The sequence below is a fragment of the Schistocerca piceifrons genome, chromosome 1 (genome assembly GCF_021461385.2).
Source record: "Schistocerca piceifrons isolate TAMUIC-IGC-003096 chromosome 1, iqSchPice1.1, whole genome shotgun sequence".
Taxonomy (NCBI): Eukaryota; Metazoa; Arthropoda; class Insecta; order Orthoptera; family Acrididae; genus Schistocerca; species Schistocerca piceifrons.
Genome location: NC_060138.1, coordinates 698,594,072 through 698,621,784, shown reverse-complemented (window position 1 = coordinate 698,621,784; position 27,713 = coordinate 698,594,072). Strand labels below are relative to the sequence as shown.

The following is a 27,713-nucleotide window of genomic DNA, read 5'->3' as shown; positions in this document are numbered from 1 at the left end:
ACACTGAGCAGATCGTAGCGCTGCGGTGCTCGAATCGGAGTTTTCTATCTGTAGAGTTGTGTGTGTGTGTGTGTGTTAATCACAACATCCTTCACGACTGCCTTCAGGGAATATTAGGCACATGTAACACACCCATGAGCAATACATCTTTTCATTCATTTTTCTGTTGCACTCTGATCTGTTTCAGTGCATTATCATCAGGTCGTCAGTTATATTGCTAGTTCCATATTTCTTTGTCGGCCTTGAGTAGAATAGACATAAGTCTATTTACAAAATATTATTTGCAATTTCTCAACGAAATGATAGTTAAATGTTTTCTAATTATTTTCACAAATGCTTCTGTCTCTTAGTTTTCGCATTAGTTTTGAAATAATTTTACGAGTGCTTACGTGTTTTTTGTACTTGTTGCTTTGTAACAGTTTAGAGAATATACACTTTTCCATTTTATACGTATGGAAATTGAGCACACCGAATTCACAGGGTATCTGAACGTAATTGGAATGCACAATGAAGCGATGTAATTGATTGAAGCCAGATGAAGAGAAGTAATATTCCAGAAGGGAACTGGTTGCCATACGCTTCCAGTAATTTAATCCACAAACAAGGTCTACTCATCTACCATTTCAATGAATATAACAGCAGATTGAAATATCAGAAAATATTATACTTGCATCTGACATTACAATAGAGGAATAAGTGAAGTGGTATTTTACAAATTAGTGACTTATTTTAAAAACGTGAAAGGTGAATGCACATGTAGGCATTTCTCAGCGAAACTGCAGCTATATTCGTCTGTGCAGCCTTTGTGAAAGCATTTGCTGAAGTTTTAGATAGCAAAAAAAAAAAAAAAAATCGTTAGGGGTTTCCATGAGCTTAAAAATAGGTACCTTATCCAGAAATGTCTATGACACTCTCCGTGTTCCTGTAAAACCATACTTACACAGATATAATGTATTTCGTAAGAAAAACTATCTTTTTTTAGCTCATAAACAAGACTACAGATGTTGATTCTGTTCTCAACTTTTCCCTTTTACCATTCAGAAATCCTGTTTAACAAATCATACACACTGCACAAAAGAGTATCCCTTTTTTTGAAGCTCCGTAATTGTCACCTGTTGCGATACATAAGATTGAAATTTAGTTCAAAGATGCCTGCAACCTTGCTCTGTAATGGTGCAAAAGCGTGGCACCCTGCGACGTCACCCTCGGGCTCGGCGACACTTCATACAGCGAGGTGTCGACACATTTTTTTAAAAAGGGCTACAGCTCAGAGAATTTCATGTGATGTGTGAGGTGGGTTGACGACGCCACCTAAGGAGTGTCGAAAGGGTTGCCTGCCTTCAGGCACTAGAGCAGCCGCGAGGCACCGCTCAGCTGAATTGGTGTCGGAGTCCCTCAGAGGTACATTTGTAACCCCCTCAAAAAAGATTCACGGGTAGCACCAAGGGTGTTGCCGAAATGGGGCGTCTTAGAGAGACTCTTTGCCGTTTTACTCACACACATGTCAATGTTGCAACCCTCCGTTCACGCCACAAGAGGGTGCGAAATGGGAAGGCTGAAAAAGCATAAACACCTTTTTCTGCATCAGATCACGTTCAAATGAAGTAGAATGATTTTGAGCGGTCCCTAGAGGATCCACCATGTATACCAGAGCAAAACTTTCGGTCGCACTCCCCTCCAAAGCGGTCAGACCTCGTTAAATATGGTTGTAGCTCCACGATATTTTTAGTGTAGGATTGAATTGTCCAGAGGGTGTCAGCAGTGTCGAAAGTTGTCACGAACGTAGTCCTGTTGTTTATGCATTAAGAACTGTCATTTTCGACAGCAAAATATGTGGGAATCAACGCCCCAAGGGAAGGGGTGCTTTCACTGACGCCTTTTATGCCATGTTCTCAGGGCTGTTCGTGTCGATTCTGACCGCCGGTGTGGTTGAAACGTTTTCCTCGGCCACCCATATACGTCAAAAGAAGACGTCAAATGTGGGTAAGAAGGGACATAAAGATCTTCCCATCGCGTGAGACGACATCGATGGCGTTTGGCAGAATTATGATGAAGTTTGGTGCTAATGTGACATCATCAACCTGCCTTACACCTCACAGGAACTTCTGAATTGTGACATTTTTTTCGCACCTTACTGTCCGAAGCAAGGCCGAGCCCGAGGGCGACGTCACAGGGCACCTCGCTTTTGCACTGTTGCAGAGGAAGGTTCTAACCACCTTGGGTTTTTTTTAGGCTAGGTGGTTGTTTGAGATACTCTCTTGAACACTCCTCGGCGGATACGCATATAGGGAAATCAGACCGGGTTCAGAGTAATGACAGCTCGAGTGTAAAAATTTTCAGAAAATTGTCGAAGTATTCGTTACAAAGTTCCCGAATTTACTGCCCTCCAGGAAAGTTCTCAACCTCACTGACTGAGAGCTGGCTAAAAGCCGAAGTAAAAAGCTCTGAGATATTTAGGTAGTCTTCGAACGTTTACCGGAAAGACGGGTTAGACGCCTTATGATGGGGAGTGTTCATTACAGTCCACAAAAATATTGTCTCTGTGGAAATTGAGTGTGATAGTCAAGTTATCTGGTCGCGCTTAACAGGTCTAGGTGAAACCAAGTTAATGGCTGTATGTTCTTGCCGACCACCCGATTCCGCTGCAACAGTTCTTCAGACGTTCAAAGGAAGTCTATAGACAATTGTGCAAAAATACCCAGATTATGCAATACTAGCTGATGGTAAATTGGATCTACCAAGTATAGACTGGGACGTGTATGGATTCATCGCAGGGGGGTACAGACAGACAGTCTTGTGAAGTACTTTTGAACACATTTTCCGAAAACTGTCTTAAGCTTCTAGTTTGGCAGCTAACATGCAGTGGAAGTACCTTGGACCTTGCAGATACAAACAGGTCGGACCTTGTCGATGACGTCATCATAGAGACGGGATTGAGTGATCACGATGTCATCATTGCGACTATGGTTATAAAAGTTTAATAAATCAGTCAAGAGGGCTATGAGAGACTTTCTGCTACAAAGAGCAGATAAGCAGTTATTAGCATCTCACTTAGACAATGAACTGCAATCATTTAGTTTTAGAATTATGGCCATAGAGGAATTATTAGCGAAGTTTAAACAGATTGGAAATCAAGTTCTGAACAAGTTTGTGCCTAGTAAGTCGATTAAGGACGGTATGGACCCACCGTGGCTTAATAACTAAATTCGGAAAATCCTTAGGAAGCAAAGGGTGTTACACTCTCGGTTCAAAAGAGGACGCGGAAATGACGACAGGCAAAGATTAGTAGAAATTCGTGCGTCTGTGAAAAGATCTATGCGTGAAGCATACAACAGCTACCACCGTCATACCTTGGCTAAAGATCTGATGGAGAAACCGAAAAAAATTCTGGTCTTACGTAAAATCGCCGAGCGAGTCTAAGGCTTCCTTCAGTCGCTCTTTGATCAGCCTGGTTTGGCAGTAGAACATACCAAAAGAAGGCCGAAGTTTTAAATTCAACGATTAAAAAATCTTTCAAACGTACTGTCGTTTGATCATTGCACAGAGTCCCATATGGATGACGGAGCAATAAGCACCCTGGTGTAGAGAAACAACTGAAAGAGTTGAAAGCAAATAAGTCGTCAGACACAGATGGAATCTCAATTGGGTTTTACAAAGAATACTTGACGTAATTTGCACCTTACTTAGTTTGCGTTTATCGTGAATCTCTCGACCAGCGCAAAGTGCTGAAAGACTGGTGAAAAAGCGCAAGTGACTCCTGTATATAAGAAGGGTAAAAGAACGGAGCCCCAAAATTAGAGATCAGTATCCATAACATCGGTTTGCTGCAGAATTCTAGAGCATATTCTGAGTTTCAAAAACACATGTCCACGAATCAGCAAGGCTTTAGAAAGCACCGCTCGTGCGAAACCTAGCTTGCTCTTTTTTCACATGACATACTGCGAGCTACAGATGAAGGGCAAAAGTCTGATTACTTATTTCTACATTTCATAAAAGCTTTCGACACGGTACCCCACTGAAAACAGTTAAGGAAGGTAAGGGCCTACGGAACAGGCTCCCAGATATGTGGCTGACGCGAAGACTTCTTAAGTAATAGAACCCAGTATGTTGCCCTCGACGGCAAGTGTTCATGGTAGACAGGGGTAACATCAGGAGCGCCCCAGGGAAGTGTGATAGAACAGTTGGTATTTTCTCTACACATAAATTATCTGGCAGATCGGGTGGGCAACTGTCTCCGGTTGTTCGCTGTTGATGCTGTGGTGCACAGGAAGGTGCCGAAGACAATGGGCTGTAGGTTGATACAAGCTGACATAGACAAAATTTCTAGTTGGTGTGAAGAATGTCAGCTGGCTCTTAATGTAGAAAAATGTAAGTTAATGTGGATGAGTAGGAAAAACAAATCCTTAATGTTAGGATACAGTATTAGTAGTGACCTACTTAACACAGTCACGTCGTTTAAATATCTGGGCATAAAATTGCGAAGCAATACAAAATGGAACGAGCGTGTGAGAACTGTGGTAGGGAAGGCGAATGGTCGACTTCTGTTTATTGGAAGATTTATAGGAAAGTGTGGTTCACCTGCAAAGGAGACCGCATATAGGATTCTACTTCGACCCATTCTTGAGTACTGCTCGAGTGTTTGGGATCCGCACCAGGTCGGACTGAAAGAAGACATCGAAGCAATTCAGATTTGTAGGTTCGATCAGCATGCAAGTGTTACGAATATGCTTCTGGAGATCAAGTGGGAATCCCTGGAGGGAAGAAAACGTTCATTTCGAAGAACACTACTGAGGAGCTGACTGCGGAGAGATGCTGATGCGGCCAACACGTATTTCGCGAAGGGACCACGAAGATAAGATGCGAGAAATTATTGTTCATACGGAGGCATACAGACAGTCGCTTTTCCCTCGCTCTGTCTGCGAGTGGAACAGGAAAGGAAATGATTAGTTGTGGCACAGGGTACCCTCCGCCACGCACCGTACGGTGGCTTGCGGAGTGTGTATGTATATGTAGATGAAGATGTACTTATTTCAGTCTTATGTATCGCAATGGGGAACAATTACGGAATTTCGAAAAAGTGCTACCTTGTTCTTGTCCAGTGTATTTACAACCATTTGTGGTCTATCAATTCCTATACGAAAGATCTAAAATCAGCTCTGAATTTCAAATGACACATTCCACAATGAAAAATTCTTGTTGTCAAAGAAAGGGTTTTCCATTTGTGTTGTGCTTTCTAACTAGATAAATTCTATCGTAAATTTCTTTTTCGTCTACATAATTATCCAGTTCCATGTATTCTAATCAGATAATTACTGCATCGAATCTAAACTCTCATATTTTGCAGAATCTTTTTTTTCACTCTGCAGAGAAATGTGAGCTGATATGAAGCGTCCTTGCAGATTAAAACTATATGCCGAATTGAGGCTCGAACACAGGACCGTTGCCTCTCGAGGGAAAGTGCTCTAACGACCGAGCTACCCAAGCACGACTCACGACCCTCTTCACAGCTTTACTTATTGAAGAAAGTAAAGTTATGAGAGCGGGTCGTGAGTCGTGCTTAAACAGCTCGGCCAATAGAGCACTTATTCATAAAATTCATACATCTCGAGTTCTAATGTCAGTCCGGTACACATTTTTAATCTGCCAGCAAGTTTTCTCTTAGTTTGTTTCTCTGTTCTGCGTCACGTCTAATTAATTATGTAACGTGTAAGCTGGTAATTTTAATGCTGGTCTTTCCTGCGGCACTGTTTCCGTGCTTCATTCCATATAAAAACTTTACTTTGCAAATTAAAATCTCCAACGTTAAACATGCAATGCACATGGCTGTATTGAAGCGAACTGCGGCTGTGAATAACTACGGCAGAGTGTCTCAATCACACGCTAACAAGCAGTATCTGAACGCTGTTCAACACACTGAAAGACGAGTGTATGCCAATAGCAATGTAGAATTATATTCAACAATCTAAGACCTGCAAACAGATTCCAGGATATCATCTTAGAAGAAATAACAGAAATTGAAATAGCTGATAAATATACATTCCTGGAAATTGAAATAAGAACACCGTGAATTCATTGTCCCAGGAAAGGGAAACTTTATTGACACATTCCTGGGGTCAGATACATCACATGATCACACTGACAGAACCACAGGCACATAGACACAGGCAACAGAGCATGCACAATGTCGGCACTAGTACAGTGTATATCCACCTTTCGCAGCAATGCAGGCTGCTATTCTCCCATGGAGACGATCGTAGAGATGCTGGATGTAGTCCTGTGGAACGGCTTGCCATGCCATTTCCACCTGGCGCCTCAGTTGGACCAGCGTTCGTGCTGGACGTGCAGACCGCGTGAGACGACGCTTCATCCAGTCCCAAACATGCTCAATGGGGGACAGATCCGGAGATCTTGCTGGCCAGGGTAGTTGACTTACACCTTCTAGAGCACGTTGGGTGGCACGGGATACATGCGGACGTGCATTGTCCTGTTGGAACAGCAAGTTCCCTTGCCGGTCTAGGAATGGTAGAACGATGGGTTCGATGACGGTTTGGATGTACCGTGCACTATTCAGTGTCCCCTCGACGATCACCAGTGGTGTACGGCCAGTGTAGGAGATCGCTCCCCACACCATGATGCCGGGTGTTGGTCCTGTGTGCCTCGGTCGTATGCAGTCCTGATTGTGGCGCTCACCTGCACGGCGCCAAACACGCATACGACCATCATTGGCACCAAGGCAGAAGCGAATCTCATCGCTGAAGACGACACGTCTCCATTCGTCCCTCCATTCACGCCTGTCGCGACACCACTGGAGGCGGGCTGCACGATGTTGGGGCGTGAGCGGAAGACGGCCTAACGGTGTGCGGGACCGTAGCCCAGCTTCATGGAGACGGTTGCGAATGGTCCTCGCCGATACCCCAGGAGCAACAGTGTCCCTAATTTGCTGGGAAGTGGCGGTGCGGTCCCCTACGGCACTGCGTAGGATCCTACGGTCTTGGTGTGCATCCGTGCGTCGCTGCAGTCCGGTCCCAGGTCGACGGGCACGTGCACCTTCCGCCGACCACTGGCGACAACATCGTTGTACTGTGGAGACCTCACGCCCCACGTGTTGAGCAATTCGGCGGTACGTCCACCCGGCCTCCCTCATGCCCACTATACGCCCTCGCTCAAAGTCCGTCAACTGCACATACGGTTCACGTCCACGCTGTCGCGGCATGCTACCAGTGTTAAAGACTGCGATGGAGCTCCGTATGCCACGGCAAACTGGCTGACACTGACGGCGGCGGTGCACAAATGCTGCGCAGCTAGCGCCATTCGACGGCCAACACCGCGGTTCCTGGTGTGTCCGCTGTGCCGTGCGTGTGATCATTGCTTGTACAGCCCTCTCGCAGTGTCCGGAGCAAGTATGGTGGGTCTGACACACCGGTGTCAATGTGTTCTTTTTTCCATTTCCAGGAGTGTATTTTCGATAAAGATGTTGGACAGGAAACGACTGCGATGCAGGAACCAGCCAGCAATAGGTTGTAGCAGTTGCAATGGACATATAGAGAAAGCAACATCTACAATTATTTTAATGTAAAAAACTGCAGAAAAAGTCGGCGTTTTGTATCTTTTGAAAAGACAGAGTACGTGCCCTACACCAAATAAGCACCACATTTCACCGGGACAAAATACGGCAAAATTAAACAAGGTCCACAATTTAAATATCTCTTTGAAATCATTTCGACATATGGCACTGAAACGAAATCAAACGAAATTAGATGTCAAATTCTGCACACCGCATAAAATGTACGCTTTGAAGCGAAAGCAAACGAAATTATATGCCTCAATGTGCAAACCGCGTAAAATGTCTACAGCACGAAATATTTCTCCAGGCACATAAAACTAGAACATTAAAGTACACAAATTTAACCAGACTGCGTTTATAGATCATAAACACTAATTTTGAAGAGAAAAACAGACATTGTAAATACTGAGAAAAAAGAATACAAAATATTAAGAAAACTGGCAGATGAACAATACCAACTTCGAAGCTATCAGGAAATCAAAATAGATACATGCATTTACATGACAGTAGGAAATGCAGTTTAAGAGGAGCAAAGTCAAAGCGGACAGAATGAAACGGGTTGGCGAGATCTAAACTGGTTTGGAACTGAAAGAAGTTACTCCAGAATATGTCCAAAACTGTGTAAACTTCAATTCTAGAATTCACAGATGGTTAGATGAAGAACAAAAATCGACGAAGAAGACTGGGACAACATCGTCTGAAGAGAGAAAGGAATCTCACTGGAAGAGGACGAAAGAAATAGGGGTACAAAGGAAGGAAAATACCCTCCTCTAATCTCTTTTCGTAGTCCTAATGGATTTATTCGTAAGTAATAATAACAACAGTAATTGTAATATAAACACAACAGACAAAAAGAACAGGCGTCTGCAGCAGACATCACGCAAATAGCGTGCAACAGCGAATCTACCCTTGATAATGCATATGCAGCATAAGCCGCTCATTGATGATCAGATAATGTAAAGCTACAAAATTACAGTGGTGTTGATTGATAAGACTCACCCATTTTCCAGGTAGTCCCAGACATTTCCTACAGGATTAAGATAGGATGATTTACAGGGACAGCCGAAGTGAGACAGGGCGCCAGAGTATTCGTCAAACTAGGAACGAATACATCCAGCCCTGTGAACAAGTATGTTGTCATCTTGAAAGCCGTGTCTACAGCATACTCTTCATGAAGGTACAGAAAAACAGGGCGGCAATTGGTTGCCGAGAACATGTAAATAAACACGGTGGTTCATGTATAGCATTTCCTCGGTGTTCAGGCCGAGTCGAGTTAAATTCGAGCTTTCTAAGAGAAGCACCACGTTCTTCGTCAGGGGATGATTATCTGCCGGGAGCAGAATGTGCCCTCTCTACAGCGGCGTTCAAGCTTGTCATTGGTCGGACGATGTCACCTTGTGTTCTAACTTCTATAAGCCAGGTGATGTCACCTGCAGTGCAGGATTCGCATGTACAAATCAGCAGTGAGGTAGTATGTCCCCTCCCCCACTTGGCCGTGATTGTGTGGCGGAGACGGCCGCAGTGGCCGAACGGTTCTAGGCGCTCCAGTCCGGAACCGCGCTGCTGCTACGGTCGCAGGTTCAAATCCTGCCTCGGGCATGGCTGTATGTGATGTCCTTAGGTTTAAGTAGTTCTAAGTCTAGGGGACTGATGACCTCAGATGTTGAGTCCCATAGTGCTCAGAGCCATTTGAACCATTTTTTGTATGGCGGAAGGTGATCAGAGACCATCACCAGAGTCATCGATTCCCCTCAGAACTACATTTTTTGGTTTTATTTCTTCGAAGACGATCCGACTGAAGTGCTTTTCTCCAGGTCCCGTTGAGATTGTAACCTTTATTTCTGATAAAATTGTAAAGATAATTGCGAATTTCTACCTCCTGCTTTAACACAGAATTCCAGCAAGTCGATGAGTGGTAGAGAATTTTCGTATTCTCGGTGTTAATCTTATGCCCTCCGGAAAGACTGCGCTCCACTATTTCCTACTTTTCGCTGTTTCTATTCTACATCTGCCGTCAATGTTGACCGCAGCGCTCGGCTACGGTGCGGATTGCCTGCCCCGCGTAATGTTCGCCCCGTTCACGTGGCACTTGTAGACTTCAGGTGCTCGCGGATCCAGGTTGTCTTTTTCTGGAAGCGCCGGCCGGGGTGACCGAGCGTTTCTAGGCGCTACAGTCTGGAACAGCGAGACCGTTACGGTCGCAGGTTCGAATCCTGCCTCGGGCATGGATGTGTGTGACGTCCTTAGGTTAGTTAGGTTTAAGTAGTTCTAAGTTCTATGGGACTGATGATCTCAGATGTTAAGTCCCATAGAGCTCAGAGCCATTTGAACCATTTTTTTCTGAAAGCAGCAAGTCACTAATTTTCCACAATGGTAGGAATGCGTTTCTATTGGGTTGGTGTATAAATTCGTAGCGTTTTTCCCACAAATGGTTCAAATGGTTCGGAGCACTATGGGACTTAACATCTGAGGTCATCAGTCCCCTAGAACTTAGAACTACTTAAACCTAACTAACCTAAGGACATCACACACATCCATACCCAAGGCAGGATTCGAACCTGCGACCGTAGCGGTCGCGCGGTTCCAGACTGAAGCGCCTAGAACCGCTAGGCCACACCGGCCGGCGTTTTTCCCACAATGCATACACGTAACAGAGACTTCAGTCATCAATAATGTATTCTTGTCCTATGTTTACAAAAGTCTGCCAACGCTGGGGCAACATTTCAGTTACGCGATTGCAGAAATCAAGTGGTTTTGAGGCAAAGAACCCGTCGAGCCATGTTCGACACAAATTTTCATCCGGAAGTTCTTTGAAGCATGCTCGACAGCGAGCGGAAAAAGTGAAAATCTGACGACGCAAGATCAGGTGAACAAGGTGCGTGCGGATTGACTTCCCAACCCATCTCCAGTGTAGCGTTTTTTGTCACTGGAGCAGAACCCGAACGGGCGCTATCGTGGAGTACCATCTCTTCACGCAGTTTCCCTGCTCGTCGTTCTTGGACTGCGTCTGCAAGACGTCTCAGCTGTTCACTTGTTGACAGTAAATGTCAGCAGCGATGGTTACACCTAGGGGAAGCAATTTGTAGTACACCACACCGTCACTGTTCCACCAGATCCATAACATTATCTTTTGCGGATGCGTGCAGGTCTTTGTACGGGGAGTTGCTGCTATGTTTCGGCTCAACCATTTCTTTCTTTTGCGAATGTTAGCACAAAGACACAATTTCTCGTCACCACAGACGATACAGGATAGGAGCGGTGGGTGTTGTTCACGAGCCAACTGATGACGAGCAATCAGGATAGACATATGACCACCCGCTGATTTTTGTGATTTTGGCTTGGAGCATGCGATATCCGTACACCTTCTCCATTGCTTGCAAATGTCGCACGTTGGTGGAATAATCGCAGTCCATCACATTTCCCAGTTGTGGAGTACACTGACGTGGACATACGTAGATTAATGCGTTTAAACGATCTTCATCAAATCCCGAAGGTCTTCCTGAACGTGGAGAGTCACTAACGTCAAAATGATCGTCGTTAAAACAAGAAAACCACTTTCATGCTGTGCTCTTTCCAATGGCGTTGTCCCCATGGACGGTACAATGTTTCTGGCTGCCTCCACTGCTGTAACCCCACCACTGAAGTCAAACAGAAGAATCAATCGAAATTTTCCGATTTCTCCATTGGCACTCCATTTTCAGCAGAAACAGCTTCATTCACTGTCTCCAAATGATGAAATGAGAACTAAAAATAAAAAAATGACGATCGACAAATAAACCTAAAGCAACCGGCATACCAACATACAAAACAATAACGATAAGAACTTAGGCAGCAACCTCATAATACCATATCTACCAAATACGGGTCCGATCTTGCTACAGGAAACTACGCTGAATCGAAGGAATGCTGTGAGGTTTCTTCTTGAGTTGGTTGGATCGGTTTGCGCCTACGCTCGTCAGCGAATGCATCTTTAATTTGATGGGATTTGTAATGATTTTCCTTAATACACTCTTATGGTGTTCTGATTCAGATGCCAGATGATCATGATACGAAATTGCCTGCACTCTGTATAATAAAGTGCTCAGAACAAAATGATTCTCAGCTGGATAATGAAAACTGTGCTCATTTAAATAAATACGAGGATTTGATCTTAAATAGCGGCAACTATTTATTCACAACCGATACAAAAGAGATACGTGTTTGCACCTGTTACTGTCCTTCAAAGGAGTCACCAGCGTTGTGTAGAACCCGTTGCCAGCGATGTGGAAGGCGTAGTATACCGTTAGCAGAGCCTGTTCTGTTGATGATGCGAATGGAGCAGTGTACTGCCTTTCGAATCTCTGGAACAGCTCTGAAGGGAATGCCACGAAGTGGTTCCTTCATCTTCGGAATCAAATCAAAGCCACAAGGACTTAAGTCCGTGGAGTATGGCGGATGGTACAGTACTTCCCAGTCTCATCCACCGAACAGAGCAGCCACAGCTTGCACTGTATGCGCCCGCGCATTGTCGTGCAAAATGATGGGTGGGTTGCGCAGAAATTGTGGCCGCTTCTTTCGCAAAGCTGGTCGCACTTGATGCTCCAATAAAGAACAGTAATACTGTGCATTGTCGATCTGCCGTGGAGGAACGTAATGCGTTAGGATAACACCATCACAGTCGACACGAGATTCACCATAACTTTAGACCGCTCTACTCGCACCGTCAACAGAACAGTCTGTGCTAACGGTATACTACGCCTTTCACATCGTTAGCATTGAGTTCTGCACAACGCTGGTGACTACTCCGAAGGACAGTAACAGGTGCAAATATGTAATCTTTTGTATCGGTTGTGAATAAATAGTTGCGAACCCTCGTATCTATTATGTGTCAACTTTTTGTACACAGAATGACCCAGTCGTTCATCCAATTTCCGTTTCTACTTCCATAGTAAACCTAATCTTCGGATGTATTGGATTCATGTTGTCCAAGAACTGTTGCACTGTATGCATTCCGTGAGACCAGATTAAAAACATGTAGTCCACAACCTATAAATAAGAAAATCATAAACGCCTCAGTGAAGGAAGCAGTCAGCCATCTCCTGACGAGTAATATTGTGATCATCTTCCACAGCTTGAGTTTTATCTCAGTTATGATGCGGTCTGGCCACCGACAAAATTTTGTATCAGGATGCTGTCGCGAAAAGCTCCGATGTCATCCTGGTTCATCTTCATGGTAAACCCAATCAGTGAGCCCAAATCATGGTGTGAAAAACATTACTGTGCAAAACCACCTCCGCCCTTGAACTACAGCTCCACATGCTGCTCGTTAAATACCTCATTTGGCCATCTGTGCCCTCGACACTTTGCGTCATTTCAAGAAAGCCACAATCGTGACTCACCAGTCGACCCTGCAGGCCTCCGGTCGGCTACTTTCCAATTCCTGTGTCCTTAGGCTCAGCAAATAATTGCAGCTTTATGTTCAACTGTGGACATTGGCATTATGTGAGGCATTCGACTCCACTGCATGCAGCGCGCTTCGCAATGTTAGCTCAGAAACTGTTTGAGACGGACCTGTACGCGCTGACAGCAGCTGTCTGATTAAAGACCTGCTGCCTCTGAGAAGACGTGGCACTCTCCTGCGACCCCTGTCAGTTAGGATCTCTTCAGGAGCTGTGTCTTAGGAACAAAGCAATCAGTGCGCCCTTTTAAGGGAACGGCTAATATTTGTCCCGTGAACTTATTAATGTTAAGCGACGAGGCACATTCGGTAACGAATACATCAAATTTTTTTCTTCGGACAATTTCGGTTGAAAAACTTCAGAATTTGTTGTGGGACATGGTGGAATATTCCCGCTTCTGCTCTTATAATTTTCTGAAGTTCCGATAGGTGGCGGCGCTACTTGTAGTTTTCAAAATGGCGTCTGTATCAGAGGTGCGTTGAAAGCTGCCACTGAGTTCCTTTTGGCGGAAAACAAGAGCCTCGAATATATTCATAGGCGCTCCCAGAATGTCTACGGAAACCTAAAACTGAACAAAAGCACGGTGAGTCGTTGGGCGAGGCGTCTGCCATCATCGCAACAATGTTACGCAAACCTTTCCGATCTCTCAGGTGCCGGCCGGCCACACGCAGCTGTGACTCTTGAAATGTTGGAACGTGCGGACACTCTCATTCGAGGTGATCGACAAACATCAATCAAACATCTCGCTGCCCAACTGGACGTCTCTGTTGGTAGTGCTGACACTCTCGCCCATCAGTTGGGGTACTCAAAGGTTTATAACCGCTGTGTTCCTCACCGCCTAACAGAAGACCGTAAACACCAACGAAGGACCATCTGTTCAAAATTGCTTGCTCGTTACGAGGCTGATAGTGACAGTATTTTGTTGAACGCCGTAACTTCGAAGCGGGAACAAAACGCAATCCATGGAGTGGAGTCACACTACTTCTCCTCCGAAGAAAAAGTTCAAAGCTGCACCCTCAGTCGATAATGTCACGGCGACGTTCTTCTGGGACTCAGAAGGGTCCTGTTTGATGTCTTCTCCCCCCCCCCCCCCCCCATGCTCATGGTGCAACGGTCAACTCTGAAGTGTACTGTCCTACCCTCAGGAAACTGAAGAAATATTTTTAGCGAGTTCATCGCCACAAAAATGCAAAAATGCAAACGAACTTCTCTTCCTCCATTACATCGCCAGGGCTCACACAAGACTGCACATCGGAAAGGAGTTCGCAAAACTTCACTGGACTCCTCTTCCTCATCCACCCTACAGCCCGGATGTTTCACCTTCCGACTTTCATCTGTTTGGCCCGATGAAGGATGCACTCCACGGGAAGCAGTACGTGAATGATGGAGACGTTCTTGATGCAGCAAGAAGTTGGCTCGGACGTCGACCAGTAGAGTGGTACCATACGGGAATACAGGCCCTCCCACTAAGGTGGCGCATGGTCGTTGCACTGAGTGACTAATACTTGTCCCGTGAGCTTATTGATGTTAAGTTACATACGATCAGCATTCACGAGTTAATCATTCATTGTGTATCTTCTTCCACTGCTGATCAGCGACTTGTTATAACTGCAACAGCACATATAAATGAGCAATGGCATCTCATTAGTCTGTTGGTTATAAGCGTAACCGTTACTAGAGGCACAATAAATTACTCTAGCTTTTTCACCCAGCAGAAAGGCGGAGTGAAACACAGTCTTACATGTTTTTTGCTGCAACGGAGAAGATATTCGACTCTGGACATAAATTAGTGTTCAAACTGTAATTCAGGTTCCACTCTCTACAGCGTTTCCTAGACGCCTTGTACAAAGAGACGTTCTACATCAAGTCAGAATACATGTAAATCAGAAGCTGTTGATAAAACATTAACGAAAATTTATCGATCATCAAAATAAAGGTAACTAATCAAGGACCAGAAATTAACGCTGGATACTTTCAAAATTAATATATTGCAACAATTATATGAATAGCTTGTAAAAAGAAAAAATGCTGCTGGTCTCCTAAAAGATGTTCACGCTTAGAGAAAAAATAGAAAAACGACCCTCTGGTGTGGCAAATGCTGCAGGTTTCGCCTGGTGGCGCGCAAGCTAAGACACTGGCTGGAAGGCCGGAATCCATACCTCCGTCAGACCGGCCCGATTTATGTTTTCCGGAGTTGCTGTAAATCACGTCAATAAAATGTCGGTCTGTTTCCTTTAATATGGCCACCGGAGATTCATTCTCCGTCACTGAAGAAACAATGCTAGTTGTTGAACCTCCGAAAACATCGACACCAAAACCATGGAAAACTTTAAAAATACGTAATCGAATGGTTGAAAAGAATGCGTTTTTATGTATACCAGTAGGAAATTTCATAAGAGCTACTTCGATTGGAATCACATGTTTCTCCACGTTTATTGAAGAGTCTAGTGGAGAAGTAATCTGTTCAAAAGCTTCTTTTTTTGTAAAAAAAAAAAAGCAATATTAGTTCTCCTGTACATCACTTACTAGTTAAAGTTGAAAGCAGTGATTGAATAGAATAGAAATTAAAATTGATACCATAACTTACCAGAGCCATTTCTTAGCTGTTGCTTTATGAAATCTTATGAGACTTAACTGCTAAGGTCCTCATTCCTTAAGCTCACACACTACTTGACCTAAATTATCCTAAGGACAAATATACACACACACACACACACACACACACACACACACACACACACACACACACACACATGCCCGAGGGAGGACTCGAACCTCCGCCGGAACCAGCCGCACAGTCCATAACTGCAGTTGCTTTATGAAAAAAAATCTGCTATGGAAAATATTGTCATACTTGTCTCCCGAATGATTTCTATATGAAGGACACATTCAAGCTGGTGCTTCTGAGTGAAGATACTGTATGTAGACTTTAAAACTGTACAACTAGTAACTCTAATATGGTAGCGCGTCACGACGCTACAATGCGTAATCACACTCGTACAGATTATGACTGAACACAGGTTTATGGTAAATGGTTCAGCGAAGGTATTGGTACAAAGAACTTAAGCCAACGTTACACTTTTATTTACAATGATAGGTACACGTGTCATAGATATTTCTAGTCTACATAGTTGCACGGGTAGAGGATATTTTTTAAAAAATCTTTACAAGGGCTATTGAAAATGGTCTAAGGCGGAAATTGTGCGATAGCACGGAAAATAAAATAAAAATTGACGTTTCAAGTGGCATGACATTATCCAGAATATTCATACGAACGGTACACTAAGTTAGAAACAAATCATCAAAGATAATTCAACTTACGTTTCTCACAATCATCTCTAATGATTGTTAACTTGTTTATAATTAATTCAGCTTGGTGATAAAAATATGCTTTTACAATCTGCATTTATAGTTGGTTCCCAAAAGTATGTTTAGTGACTTTTGGCTATTTCATTTGTTTTTCAAAGATACAGTACACTGACGTGACGATCAAACTTGACTAGTCTTCATTACTGAAGTTAGTCCATGGACTTAATATAACACATACACGCATGTGTCGGATGTTCAGTAGTGTGTGTTTCCACATACAGGGTGACAATTATTGAACTATATGAAAAAAACATAAATTGGTTATAAACACAGCGTGCACACACTTTATTGAATATGTAAACGTCACTACACATATTCGGGTCTACACACATCAAAAAAAAAAAAAAAGAGTTTTGCATCACCTTAGCTCCAAAGTTCCCGAACCTGTACAGAAAATTGCAATAGAGATCAACATAAGCCTCATTTCTGCCCTTTTTATTGCTCATGAAAACAATACACTGCATGTTTTACCACTATACAGCGAAACCTTCAGAGGTGGTGGTCCAGATTGCTGTACACACTGGTACCTCTAATACCTAGTAGCACGTCCTCTTGCATCGATGCATGCCTGTATTCGTCGTGGCATACTATCCACAAGTTCGTCAAGGCACTGTTGGTCCAGATTGTCATACTCCTCAATGATGATTCGGCGAAGATCCCTCAGAGTGGTTGTTGGGTCATGTCGTCCATAAACAGCCCTTTTCAATCAATACCAGGTATGTTCTATAGGGTTCATGTCTGGAGAACATGCTTAGACTCAACTCGAGCTATGAGGTTATCCTGAAAGAAGTCATTCACAAGATGTGCACGATGGGAATTGTCGTCCATGAAGACAAATGACTCGCCAATATGGTGCCGATATGGTTGTACAATCGGTCGGAGAATAGCATCCACGTATCGTACAGCCATTAAGGTGCCTTCCATGATTACCAGCGGCGTACATCGGCCCCACATAATGCGACCCCAAAAGAGCAGGGAACCTCCATCTTGATACACGCGCTGGACAGTGTAAGGCGTTCAACCTGACCGGGTTGCCTCCACGACTGTCTGGTTGAAGGTACATGCGACACTCATCGGTGAAGAGAACGTGATGCCAATCCTGAGCGGCACATTCGGCATGTTGTTGGGCCCATCTTTACCGCGCTGCATGGTGTCGTGGTTGCTAAGATGGACCTCGCCATGGATGTCGTGAGTGAAGTTGCGCATCATGCAACCTATAGCGCACACTTTGAGTCTTAACACGACTGCGGCTGCACGAAAAGCATTATTCGACATGGTGACGTTGCTGTCAGGGTTCCTCCGAGCCATAATACGTAGGTAGCCGTCATCCACTGCAGTAGTAGACCTTGGGCGGCCTGAGCGAGGCATGTCATCGACAGTTCCTGTCTCTCAGTATCTCCTCCATGTCCGAACAAGATCGCTTTGTTTCACTCCGAGACGCCAGGACACTTCCCTTGTTGGGAGCCCTTCCTGGCACGAAGTAACAATGCGGATGCGATCGAACTGCGGTATTGACCGTCTAGGCGTGGTTGAACTACAGACAACACGAGCCGTGTACCTCCTTCCTGGTGGAGTGACAGGAACTGATCTGCTGTCGGACCCCCTCCGTCTAATAGGCGTTGCTCATGCGTGGGTTTAGTGACATCTCTGAACAGTTCAAAATGATTCAAATGGCTCTGAGCACTATGGGACTTAACCGAGCGAGGTGGCGCAGTGGTTAGCACACTGGACTCGCATTCGGAAGGACGACGGTTCAATCCCGCGTCTGGTCATCCTGATTTAGGTTTTCCGTGATTTCCCTATATCACTTCAGGCAAATGCCGGGATGGTTCCTTTGAAAGGGCACGGCCGATTTCCTTCCCCATCCTTCCCTAACCCGAGCTTGTGCTCCGTCTCTAATGACCTCGTTGCCGATGGGACGTTAAACGCTAATCTCCTCCTCCTCCTCCACTATGGGACTTAATAGCTGAGGTCATCAGTCCCCCAGAACTTAGAACTACTTAAACCTAACTAACCTAAGGACATCACACACATCCATGCCCGAGGCAGGATTCGAATCTGCGGCCGTAGCGATCGCGCGGTTCCAGACTGAAGCGCCTAGAACCACTCGGCCACTCCGACCGGCCTCTCAACAGTAAAAGGAACTGTATCTGTATTGCAATATCCACAGTCTACGTTTATCTTCAGGAGCTCTGGGAACCGGGCTGATGCAAAACTTTTTTCGATGTGTGTACTTTGAGTCTATGGCACTCGCGTCCACAGTTCGTCAGTGCAGTTTTGGAAACAAATGTAAATGGATTTGATTTGTATGCTGAAAGAAAGACGTTGTGACAATCTTGAGAGAGGACCTACCGGTTATGAATCCTGAGAGTGGCAAAGATCGATCCTTAGCTACACATCCCACGATTTCAACGCCGTACATGACTAACTTCTGTCCCTTCTTTCGTCCTCCTACAACACAAACGTGACACCACACTGTATAGTGTGTTACAAAAAACTTTTCTTCTCGTTTTGACTGGGCGCCGGCCTTGCCGCAGTGGATACACCGGTTGCCGCGAGATCATCGAAGTTAAGCGCTGTCGGGCGTGGTCGGCACTTGGATGGGTGTCCATCCAGGCCGCCATGCGATGTTAACATTTTTCGGGGTGCACTCAGCCTCGTGATGCCAATTGAGAAGCTACTCGACCGAATAGTAGGGGCTTCGGTCAAGAATACCATCTTACGACCGGAAGAGCGGTGTGCTGACCCTATGCCCCTCTTATCCGCATCCTCCACCGAGAATGACACGGCAGTCGGATGGTCCCGGTAGGCCACTCGTGGCCTGAAGACGGAGTGAGTTCTCGTTTTGACTAGTGCGATATCTTGTAGCAATACATTAAACTATTTTTAAACATTTTGTACACGCATCCATCGCAGTCACGGCCACTCAACAGGTAAAATTAATAAACGATTCTTACAAGCCGTGAAGGAAAGTGGCGTTGTCTATGTAGTAAGAGAAAGCTCTCCAATTAGGAGGCAGTGATCTGTCAGCCGACACTGCCATTCGATTACCTTTTTTTTATTTGTAATAATGGAAAATATTTAACTTAGCAAACTCTTCAAGCTAGCGGTGAGTCGTGATGAATGGCAATGTGTTTGCTTGTACTGCAGGTGGCGTGGATCCACATGGACCGGCAGATGATCCTGACGATCCACCGGCACGTGATCGCGCGCGTGCCGCGCTTCAGCGTGTCGCACGACAACCAGAAGACGTGGCTGCTGCACGTGAGCGACGCGCAGCAGGAGGACCGCGGCTCCTACATGTGCCAGGTCAACACCAACCCCATGATCAGCCAGGTCGGCTTCCTCGAGGTCGTAGGTAAGCAGCGGCAGCCCGCGAGGGCCCTCATACTCATGCGCGCGCCTTGCAAGCTAGGAGCATTTCTCGTGTGGGCTCACTGTCGTCAGACTATTTTAAACAATGACCACCGTTTGTTGCGTGCAGCAGTTGGACGAGGTGAAAGATAATCATGTAGGCGCTGACTGAACTGCGTACCTAAGGTCACATTTCCTACGGTACATCTCGTAGCAGCAACAAGACGATTCAGACAGCCAGCGTGGCTGTTCCACAGCTGTTCAGAGAGACTTAAGCCTATTGAATTTGAAGTGCAATCAAACTAAAGTCTTGATAGAGTTCTCCCAGCTATTTGTGGACACTTTTAACACTATGGAAATGCCGCTATTGCGAAATACCTCCAAGGTAAACATTATCCACAGGTGAATGAGATATCCTGCGGTGGCGCGGTTCTTTCCGTCCCTTTTACGACGGACCTGCACCTACCTGTGAACATTGTCTCAGCAGATCATCAGTAGGAAAGCCGAGCGAAACCTACTGTACTTCGATGTGAACCAGGGTGCAATTAAAGTCACTAATCTACGTTTCGGGAGAAAGTTTTCACACGAAATGAAAGGTTGGAAATTTTGTCCTCAATTAATATATTCTGAAACTTAGGTGAACATGTATCACTGCCAAGCCCTTGATAGTCTTAACACAGTCACTTACAATCCCTTTCACTCACGTTAGCAAGTTTATGGTGTTGCATTTTCCGAAAACGTAATAGCTACAAAAATACGTATTGTTTTTGGTTGAGAATGCTCGCCAAATATTAAGTCTGTCGGTACCAAATGCAGTCACAGTTTTTAGCCACCGACCAGCGCAATACTCCACGCGGAATATATGTCTTTTCTCGTCACAAAATTCACTTAAAAGTTCCGAAGTTTCTACACGCCCATCAGAATAATTATGCCGTCACTTTACCACACTTTTGATGTATGAAGCACTGCTAGATCGGGCAATTTACCGTTTCCATCGGAACTACTACTACACATGTCCGAACTGTTTCATGGCTAGGCTTCTACTCCTCTCTATAATACTCTAAGTCTTCTCTACCAGCAGAGAAAGGCGCGCGAAGAATATTGCTTTACCATTGGTCAGTTTACTCAACAGCCAATAGCAAAACAACACTCTCCCGCGTCAATCCGCGCTTTTCATCAATAACCAATCGCAAAATAGTGAACCTAACGACTGCACTTTTTACCGACGTAATTATCTAATATGCTGAAGTTTTGCTCATGCATAAAGTTATTTACTATTGTTATTTATACCTGAATTAACTTTCCCTTCACCATAAACTAACTTTACAAATCTATTCTACAAACATCCCCTTTGTCCTTATCCATACTTCTTCGAAATGTTCCCACACTAAATCCTACTACATAACTCGTTAAACAATTATCTTCATACTAACCTTAAAACACACTCATGCATCACTCATACTGCTATAACACATTTGTAACATTTTACATACACAAAAGACATAATAACACTTCATAAAAATAAATACTAGAACAGTTTATGAAAAACATTCTATTACTCTAGTGCACTCTAGTGGGCACTATCGATACTAAATCAGTCCCCTATCCAATATTGTCATCTATCGGCTGATACATAACTACGTGCGCGTCCAGTCTCGCGTCACCATCTGTCACTATCCAGCTCTGAGATACATCTCCCACTTAACCGCCTCCAAGGTTCAAAATGGTTCAAATGGCTCTGAGCACTATGGGACTCAACTGCTGTGGTCATAAGTCCCCTAGAACTTAGAACTACTTAAACCTAACTAACAAGGACATCACACACATCCATGCCCGAGGCAGGATTCGAACCTCCGCCGTAGCGGTCGTGCGGTTCCAGACTGTAGCGCTTTTAACCGCTCGGCCACTGCGGCCGGCCGCCTCCAAGGCAGAATCGGTATACGGCACTACGCCTCACTCTGAAGATGGACTCATAAACGTAAAAGAACTGCAGTGAGGTGAATTAACTCTCCATGTCACAAAATTGCTTTAAAATGAGATATGAACCAACATTGATTTTTTGCTAATAGTAATTACCAAGTTCAAATCCCACGCGTCATAGGCGATAAATGGTGAACAAACTGTACACGGCAAGCGTTATATAAAGATAGCAAACTGAATACCAAAATTCGGTAATAATTGTTAACATGCTCCGTGATTGTATCTAAAATAAATAAACAAAAGTTTATCATATGTCAGTCGCTTTTCTCCATCGAAATGTGTGTGTGAAACCTTATGGGACTGAACTGCTAAGGTCATCAGTCCCTAAGCTTACACACTACTTAACCTAAATTATCCTAAGAACAAACACACACACCCATGCCCGAGGGAGGACTCGAACCTCCCCCGGGACCAGCCGCACAGTCTCCATCGAAATAACGTGTGCCTTTCAAGAAAGGTAAACTGTCTATTGTGCGAGGTTGCCCACACTTAGTTCACAGAAACTCCAGTTCTAATTGGTAAATATACAGCTACTTATAGATAGTGTATTGGTAACATGTTAACAAATTCTGTTAGCTGATTGTAAAATCCAAAGTAGCGGAAAACTAAAGACTGTTCTAATATATAGCACCAAGAAATTTCTAAATCACTACTGCTTTATTGCCTAGGCAACGTGGTACGTACTTATCAAAACCTCTTACTCGAAAGACGCTAGAGCTATGTACGCTTCTCCTTACATGGGGTCGTCAAAAACAGTCTGAGAAGTTTGTAAGCGTATTGTAGAGTAGGTGGGCTGAGAAATAACTGTGAAGAAACAAATTCGAGACGTTTCGCCGTTTCCAGGTTAATTAGCACTGAGCTTAGGCAACCAGGCCGTTGTGTGTGAAAATTCATGTAATCCCCCAACCCCCAGATACTATTGTTGTCAGTTGTTCTCATAACGTAGGTGATAGCACATGGGACTGCTCAGACTTTGACTCGGGATCGCTCCTGTCTATCGCCCCATGCCCAGTTTCTGGGTCGCTATCTTGTTTGTTTTTAGGAAACCAAACGAGGAACACGTTTGGCGACACCGTCTCTGGCGGCACGCATGAATTTGCTCCCGCAACGGCCTCATTGGCTAACTTTGATGCTAATTAACACGGAAACGGCGCAACGTCTCGAATTTCTTTCTTAACAACTATTTCTCAGCACAACATACCCTGCAACACCCTTACAAGCTTTTCAGAGTGTTTTTGACCACCCTGTATAGAAAAAAACGGCTATCCACTTTACAGATAATCGATAACCAACAAAACTCTCCACAAAGTACAAACATATTTCTTAAAATAAAGCTCATAAGATTCGCAGTTTCGACTTCAGAAGTGCGCTGTAAAAAAGTGCGATTGATACAATTGGTGTGATTTTACGTTCGCATTTGCAAAAAATTATTGCTGAATAAAGAATTTCTAATATTAAATTATTAGCAATAATTAATAGCGCACTCTTAATGTATGGACATGATTTCGTATTATCTTCTCAGCCACTGTAATTCAGAATAATCAGATCAACAGTTTCTCATTCTGTTTTTCCGAACCTACCATTTTTTTAAATTAATACTAAAACATGTATTTTTCCTAAATGTATTACATATTCATAGTGTATGTGAAAATCAATCACATGATGTCTTTTTATGTTCTAATTACTTTTGCTGATCACAGTTACACTTTATAATTAGGTATTGCCATCATTAGTCTCTTTTGCCTAACAATTTAGGATTAGAGAACTTACGGGCAAATCATCCTACGCATCTATGGAGGCCTTTCGTTAGACACTGTGTTAACCTCTATCATTTCTAATTACTGTGATTAATTAGATGTACGGTAACTTATTAATTAGGAGATACAGAAACTAAATATACTCATTAATATTTTCTATGTTTAATTGCCTTACATTTGACAGCTCTGATTACATTGTAATTTTCATTATTTATACGCCTTTTTCGATTTTTCGCTCGAATGGTGACCTCTTTGTGCCAGGATAGTAGGCAGTCCTACATCACGTCCTCACTGATTAAAACCCTGCTAGAAATATTATAATTATGTGGAGCGGCACTGCGTCATTTGCACCTCTTGGTAGTTAGCAGCTCATCCGTGGCCAAAATCCAGCCAGCAAACTGGCTTCGGGTAAAAAAAAAATACTTACGCTGTCTTACCAGGCGGTAGACTTCCTAATCTGCCCGTGAATTACGAGCGCTGTCCCATTTCTAGAGTGTTCTACAGTTACTTTACTTCATTGCTTACTTGGCCAACGTTCAATGCCTGTTACCTTCTATTAGCTTCCATTTCTTCATTGCACGTACACCTCTTACTGTTGCACATGACGTCTTAAAATGGTACCAAATCTCATGAATGAAATTAATTAATTGGTCAGTACCATCAGTCATGCATCTCTTACCTGTAGTTCTCTCCTCATACGTCCCCTTCGACCGCTGAAACTAGTCAACACTTCTTCTGCAATAAGGTCATTGCCCTCTTAAGTAACTTACGTTTTAGGGAGACGAGTGGACATTAACTGGAAGACGGAAACTCACATTTTACTGAGTGTATGCAAACAAGGAAAAATTTTCAGCAGAGTACGATGTATTTGTCACATGAAAACTTCAGAGCAACAGATTCATGACATAGGAAGCTGTTGCAATGAAGTGTAGGAAGAATATCAACGCAGTCAGAAATCTGAGTGTTGTCTACATAAGGAACGGCACAAATTTTCCGCGTAAGAAGCGGCTCAGACTTTTCTCAAGAGTTACAATACTTCGTGATACTCAGCTTTTACTGTCTAATTCTTTAAAATTCTCATACCTGTCTTTCCGATTGTTTACTTTCATATATCTTATTATACTTACGGTAACAGATATCGGATATGGAAATGTCCCTTTTCTTCATACACTTCTGTTTTTGCGTTGCCACAATAAATATTTTCCTTTATTCTAAATAGCTGTTGAATTCCTTCTTCTATACAGATGAATACTTCTGTCCGTTAAATACGTCTATTATTTTGACCACTTTGATCTTTTATTTTTCTCTCGAACATCTATTTCTCCAAAAGTGTACTTCAGCTCCTTGAGAATTGCGCCCTTGACACCACCACATGCCTTTCCCAGACCTAGTGCCCAGTTTGTGCCATCTCTATTCCTTCTGTTTTCATTCCTTGTTTGTTTCATTTGAATTTACCCTCATGTTCCTTAAGATGTCGAACTTCTTCAATCCATGTGCACTATATTCTTTTTTATTTTAATTTAAAGTAATTTATGATGGAGCCCTCAGATGCTGGATTCTACTAGACTATTATTATTGGTTCAAATGGCTCTGAGCACTATGGGACTCAACTGCTGAGGTCATTAGTCCCCTAGAACTTAGAACTAGTTAAACCTAACTAACCTAAGGACATCACAAACATCCATGCCCGAGACAGGATTCGAACCTGCGACCGTAGCGGTCTTGCGGTTCCAGACTGCAGCGCCTTTAACCGCACGGCCACTTCGGCCGGCTATTATTATTATTGTTATTATTATTATTAATACTACTGCTACTCGTAATTCCCCCTTAAGGAGAGCGCCAAAGCACAATCAATATTTTGTCTTTCTCCTTTCTTCCCAAAAACCTCTCATATATTCACCCTGTTTCTTCTTTCTCTCTTCTGCCCAGTTCTTTCCCTTTTTTTACTGTTTGAACGTTTGCGGCCGCTCGGAGTCGAAGCGTCATGTCACGGACTGGTGTGTTGTTCTTAGCATAAGTTAGTGTAAGTCTAGGGACCGATGACCTAAGTAGTTTGGTCCCTTACTAATTCACACACACACATTTTTTGAACGTTTGCCCCAGTTTCTGTTTTCTGCTTCTTTCTGTATTTTTTCTGTCTCTTGTATTTTCTGTGGAGACATTTAGCTTCTTGAGATCAGTCATGGTTTTCTTTATTATCCAGTTGGTTTTCAGTGGATTAGTCGCCTCTGTAGCAAGTGACTTCATGGTCAGTCTGTAGTCGTTCATCCTATGTATGTGTCCGTAAAACTATGCTCTTTTCTTTGTTGGTATTGTTTGCAATCCTCTCTTCCTGTTCGTGTAGTTCTTTTATCAATCTCTTTATACATATCCCCTATTTCTGAATTGTCCCGTAAGTATTTCTCAGTATTTTCATCTCTAGTTTTTCTATCTCCCCGATTTTTGTTCTTTCCTTGACTCCTACTACATACTTGTTTCATTCTAATTTTACACTCTCAGTCACTTTTTGATATTTGTAAAGGCTTCAGAATGAACCAAGGCAAAATTATCTCTAAACAGAATGCTTCCGCAAATATTACACACTGCGTGCAATCACGAACGTAAGAGACAACTGAGCCGTTCTTCCACAGTGCCACCTACCATCGTTGACGAAGAGTCCACGCTGTCGACGGTGGCGGTCCGCGAGCACCAGAACCTGACGCTCACCTGCAGGGCGGAGGGCTTCCCCACGCCCAAGATCATGTGGCGCCGCGAAGACGGCCTGCCCATCACCATAGACCGCCGCAAGAAGGGTGAGTTCTGGCACTCGCTGCCTGATTCCACAGCCTCCCTGTGCCAAAGATCTCATACCACCGATGGCTGGGCCTGCGGATCAAAGTAGACTGCCACGCGAAAGGCAAGTAGTAACACTTACCTCTGACGCAGACAGCTTCCACAATTTCATCATTATGCCACGTTTCAAGGACGGATAACCGACCAGCATACTATCTGCTAGCTCTAAGAAGAGTTACGGCTCGGTGGTCGATCAGAGTAATCAAATCAATAGGTATCGAACGATGATGACGAGTATTGACTGCTTCTGGACCGCTGTCAAATTTAGCTAACAGTTGGCAATAGTTTAATGATCTTACGTGTCAATAAAGGCGACATTTTCAGATTCAGTTACACACATCTCAGCAACCGTTGACTCGAGAACGAGATTTTCACTCTGCAGCGGAGTGTGCGCTGATATGAAACTTCGTGGCAGATTAAAACTGTGTGCCGGGCCGAGACTCGAACTCGGGACCTTTGCCTTTCGCGGGCAAGTGCTCTACCAACTGAGCTATCCAAGCACGACTCACGCCCCGTCCTCACAGCTTTAATCTGCCAGGAAGTTTCATATCAGCACACACTCCGCTCCAGAGTGAAAATCTCATTCTGGAAACATCCCCTAGGCTGTGGCTAAGCCATGTCCCCGCAATATCCTTTCTTTCAGGAGTGCTAGTTCCGCAAGGTTCGCAGGAGAGCTTCTGTAAAGTTTGGAAGGTAGGAGACGAGGTACTGGCAGAAGTAAAGCTGTGAGGACGGGGCGTGAGTCCGGCACACAGTTTTAATCTGCCAGGAAGTTTCAACCGTTAACTCGGCTTTACGCTTTTTCGTTCATAGGTGTAGAGACAGTAAACACACTCCGCTGCAGAGTGAAAATCTCATTCTGGAAACACAGTTTTGTCTGTTAGTTACGTTGACAGCAGTCAGCACAAATCAGTTTGTGGCGGTCGTTGTCATTCTGTATCTATGAATTCATCTGTATCCACTGCAAGCCGTCGCTTGCTTTAATCATAAATATATATCTGAGTGATGTTATTATTTTTACTATCTTCTCAATAACCTTCAAATCGTGAGCTACTCAATTTTATGCAAATGAATTAGTGATTTACTCTTGACACTTTTGTTGCCTATGTTTCCGGTCACTTTCAGAACTCAAATTAATAATCAAATTAACTAATTTAATAAGACTGAACTTTAAATTGCTGGTTTACCCACGGACCACCACAATAAAATAAATACAGTGAATAGCTCAAGGAGTGTGAATGAGAACAGTGGTGCAGTTAAGTTTACAAAATACTGACAAGTTTTATTAAGCCTTTTGTAACTACAGCTAGATGATAAAGCATTCACAAATGACAAACACAAATCAGAAAAGGAATGGTGTTTGATTGGCAAAGCATACATTTGGGGGGAAGGGGGGAGCTATACAAATTCTCCCCTAAA

General features: G+C 43.9%; 1 protein-coding gene across 1 annotated transcript in view; it reads left to right on the top strand.

Moving 5' to 3' along the window:
• Positions 1–27,713, top strand: part of LOC124768767 (lachesin-like) — a 270,681-nt gene that overhangs the window by 118,346 nt on the left and 124,622 nt on the right. Inside the window, exons 3-4 of the mRNA XM_047249158.1 lie at positions 19,522–19,729; positions 26,093–26,254. Of these exons, the coding sequence (XP_047105114.1) occupies positions 19,522–19,729; positions 26,093–26,254 (370 nt within the window). The remainder of the gene's footprint in view (positions 1–19,521; positions 19,730–26,092; positions 26,255–27,713) is intronic.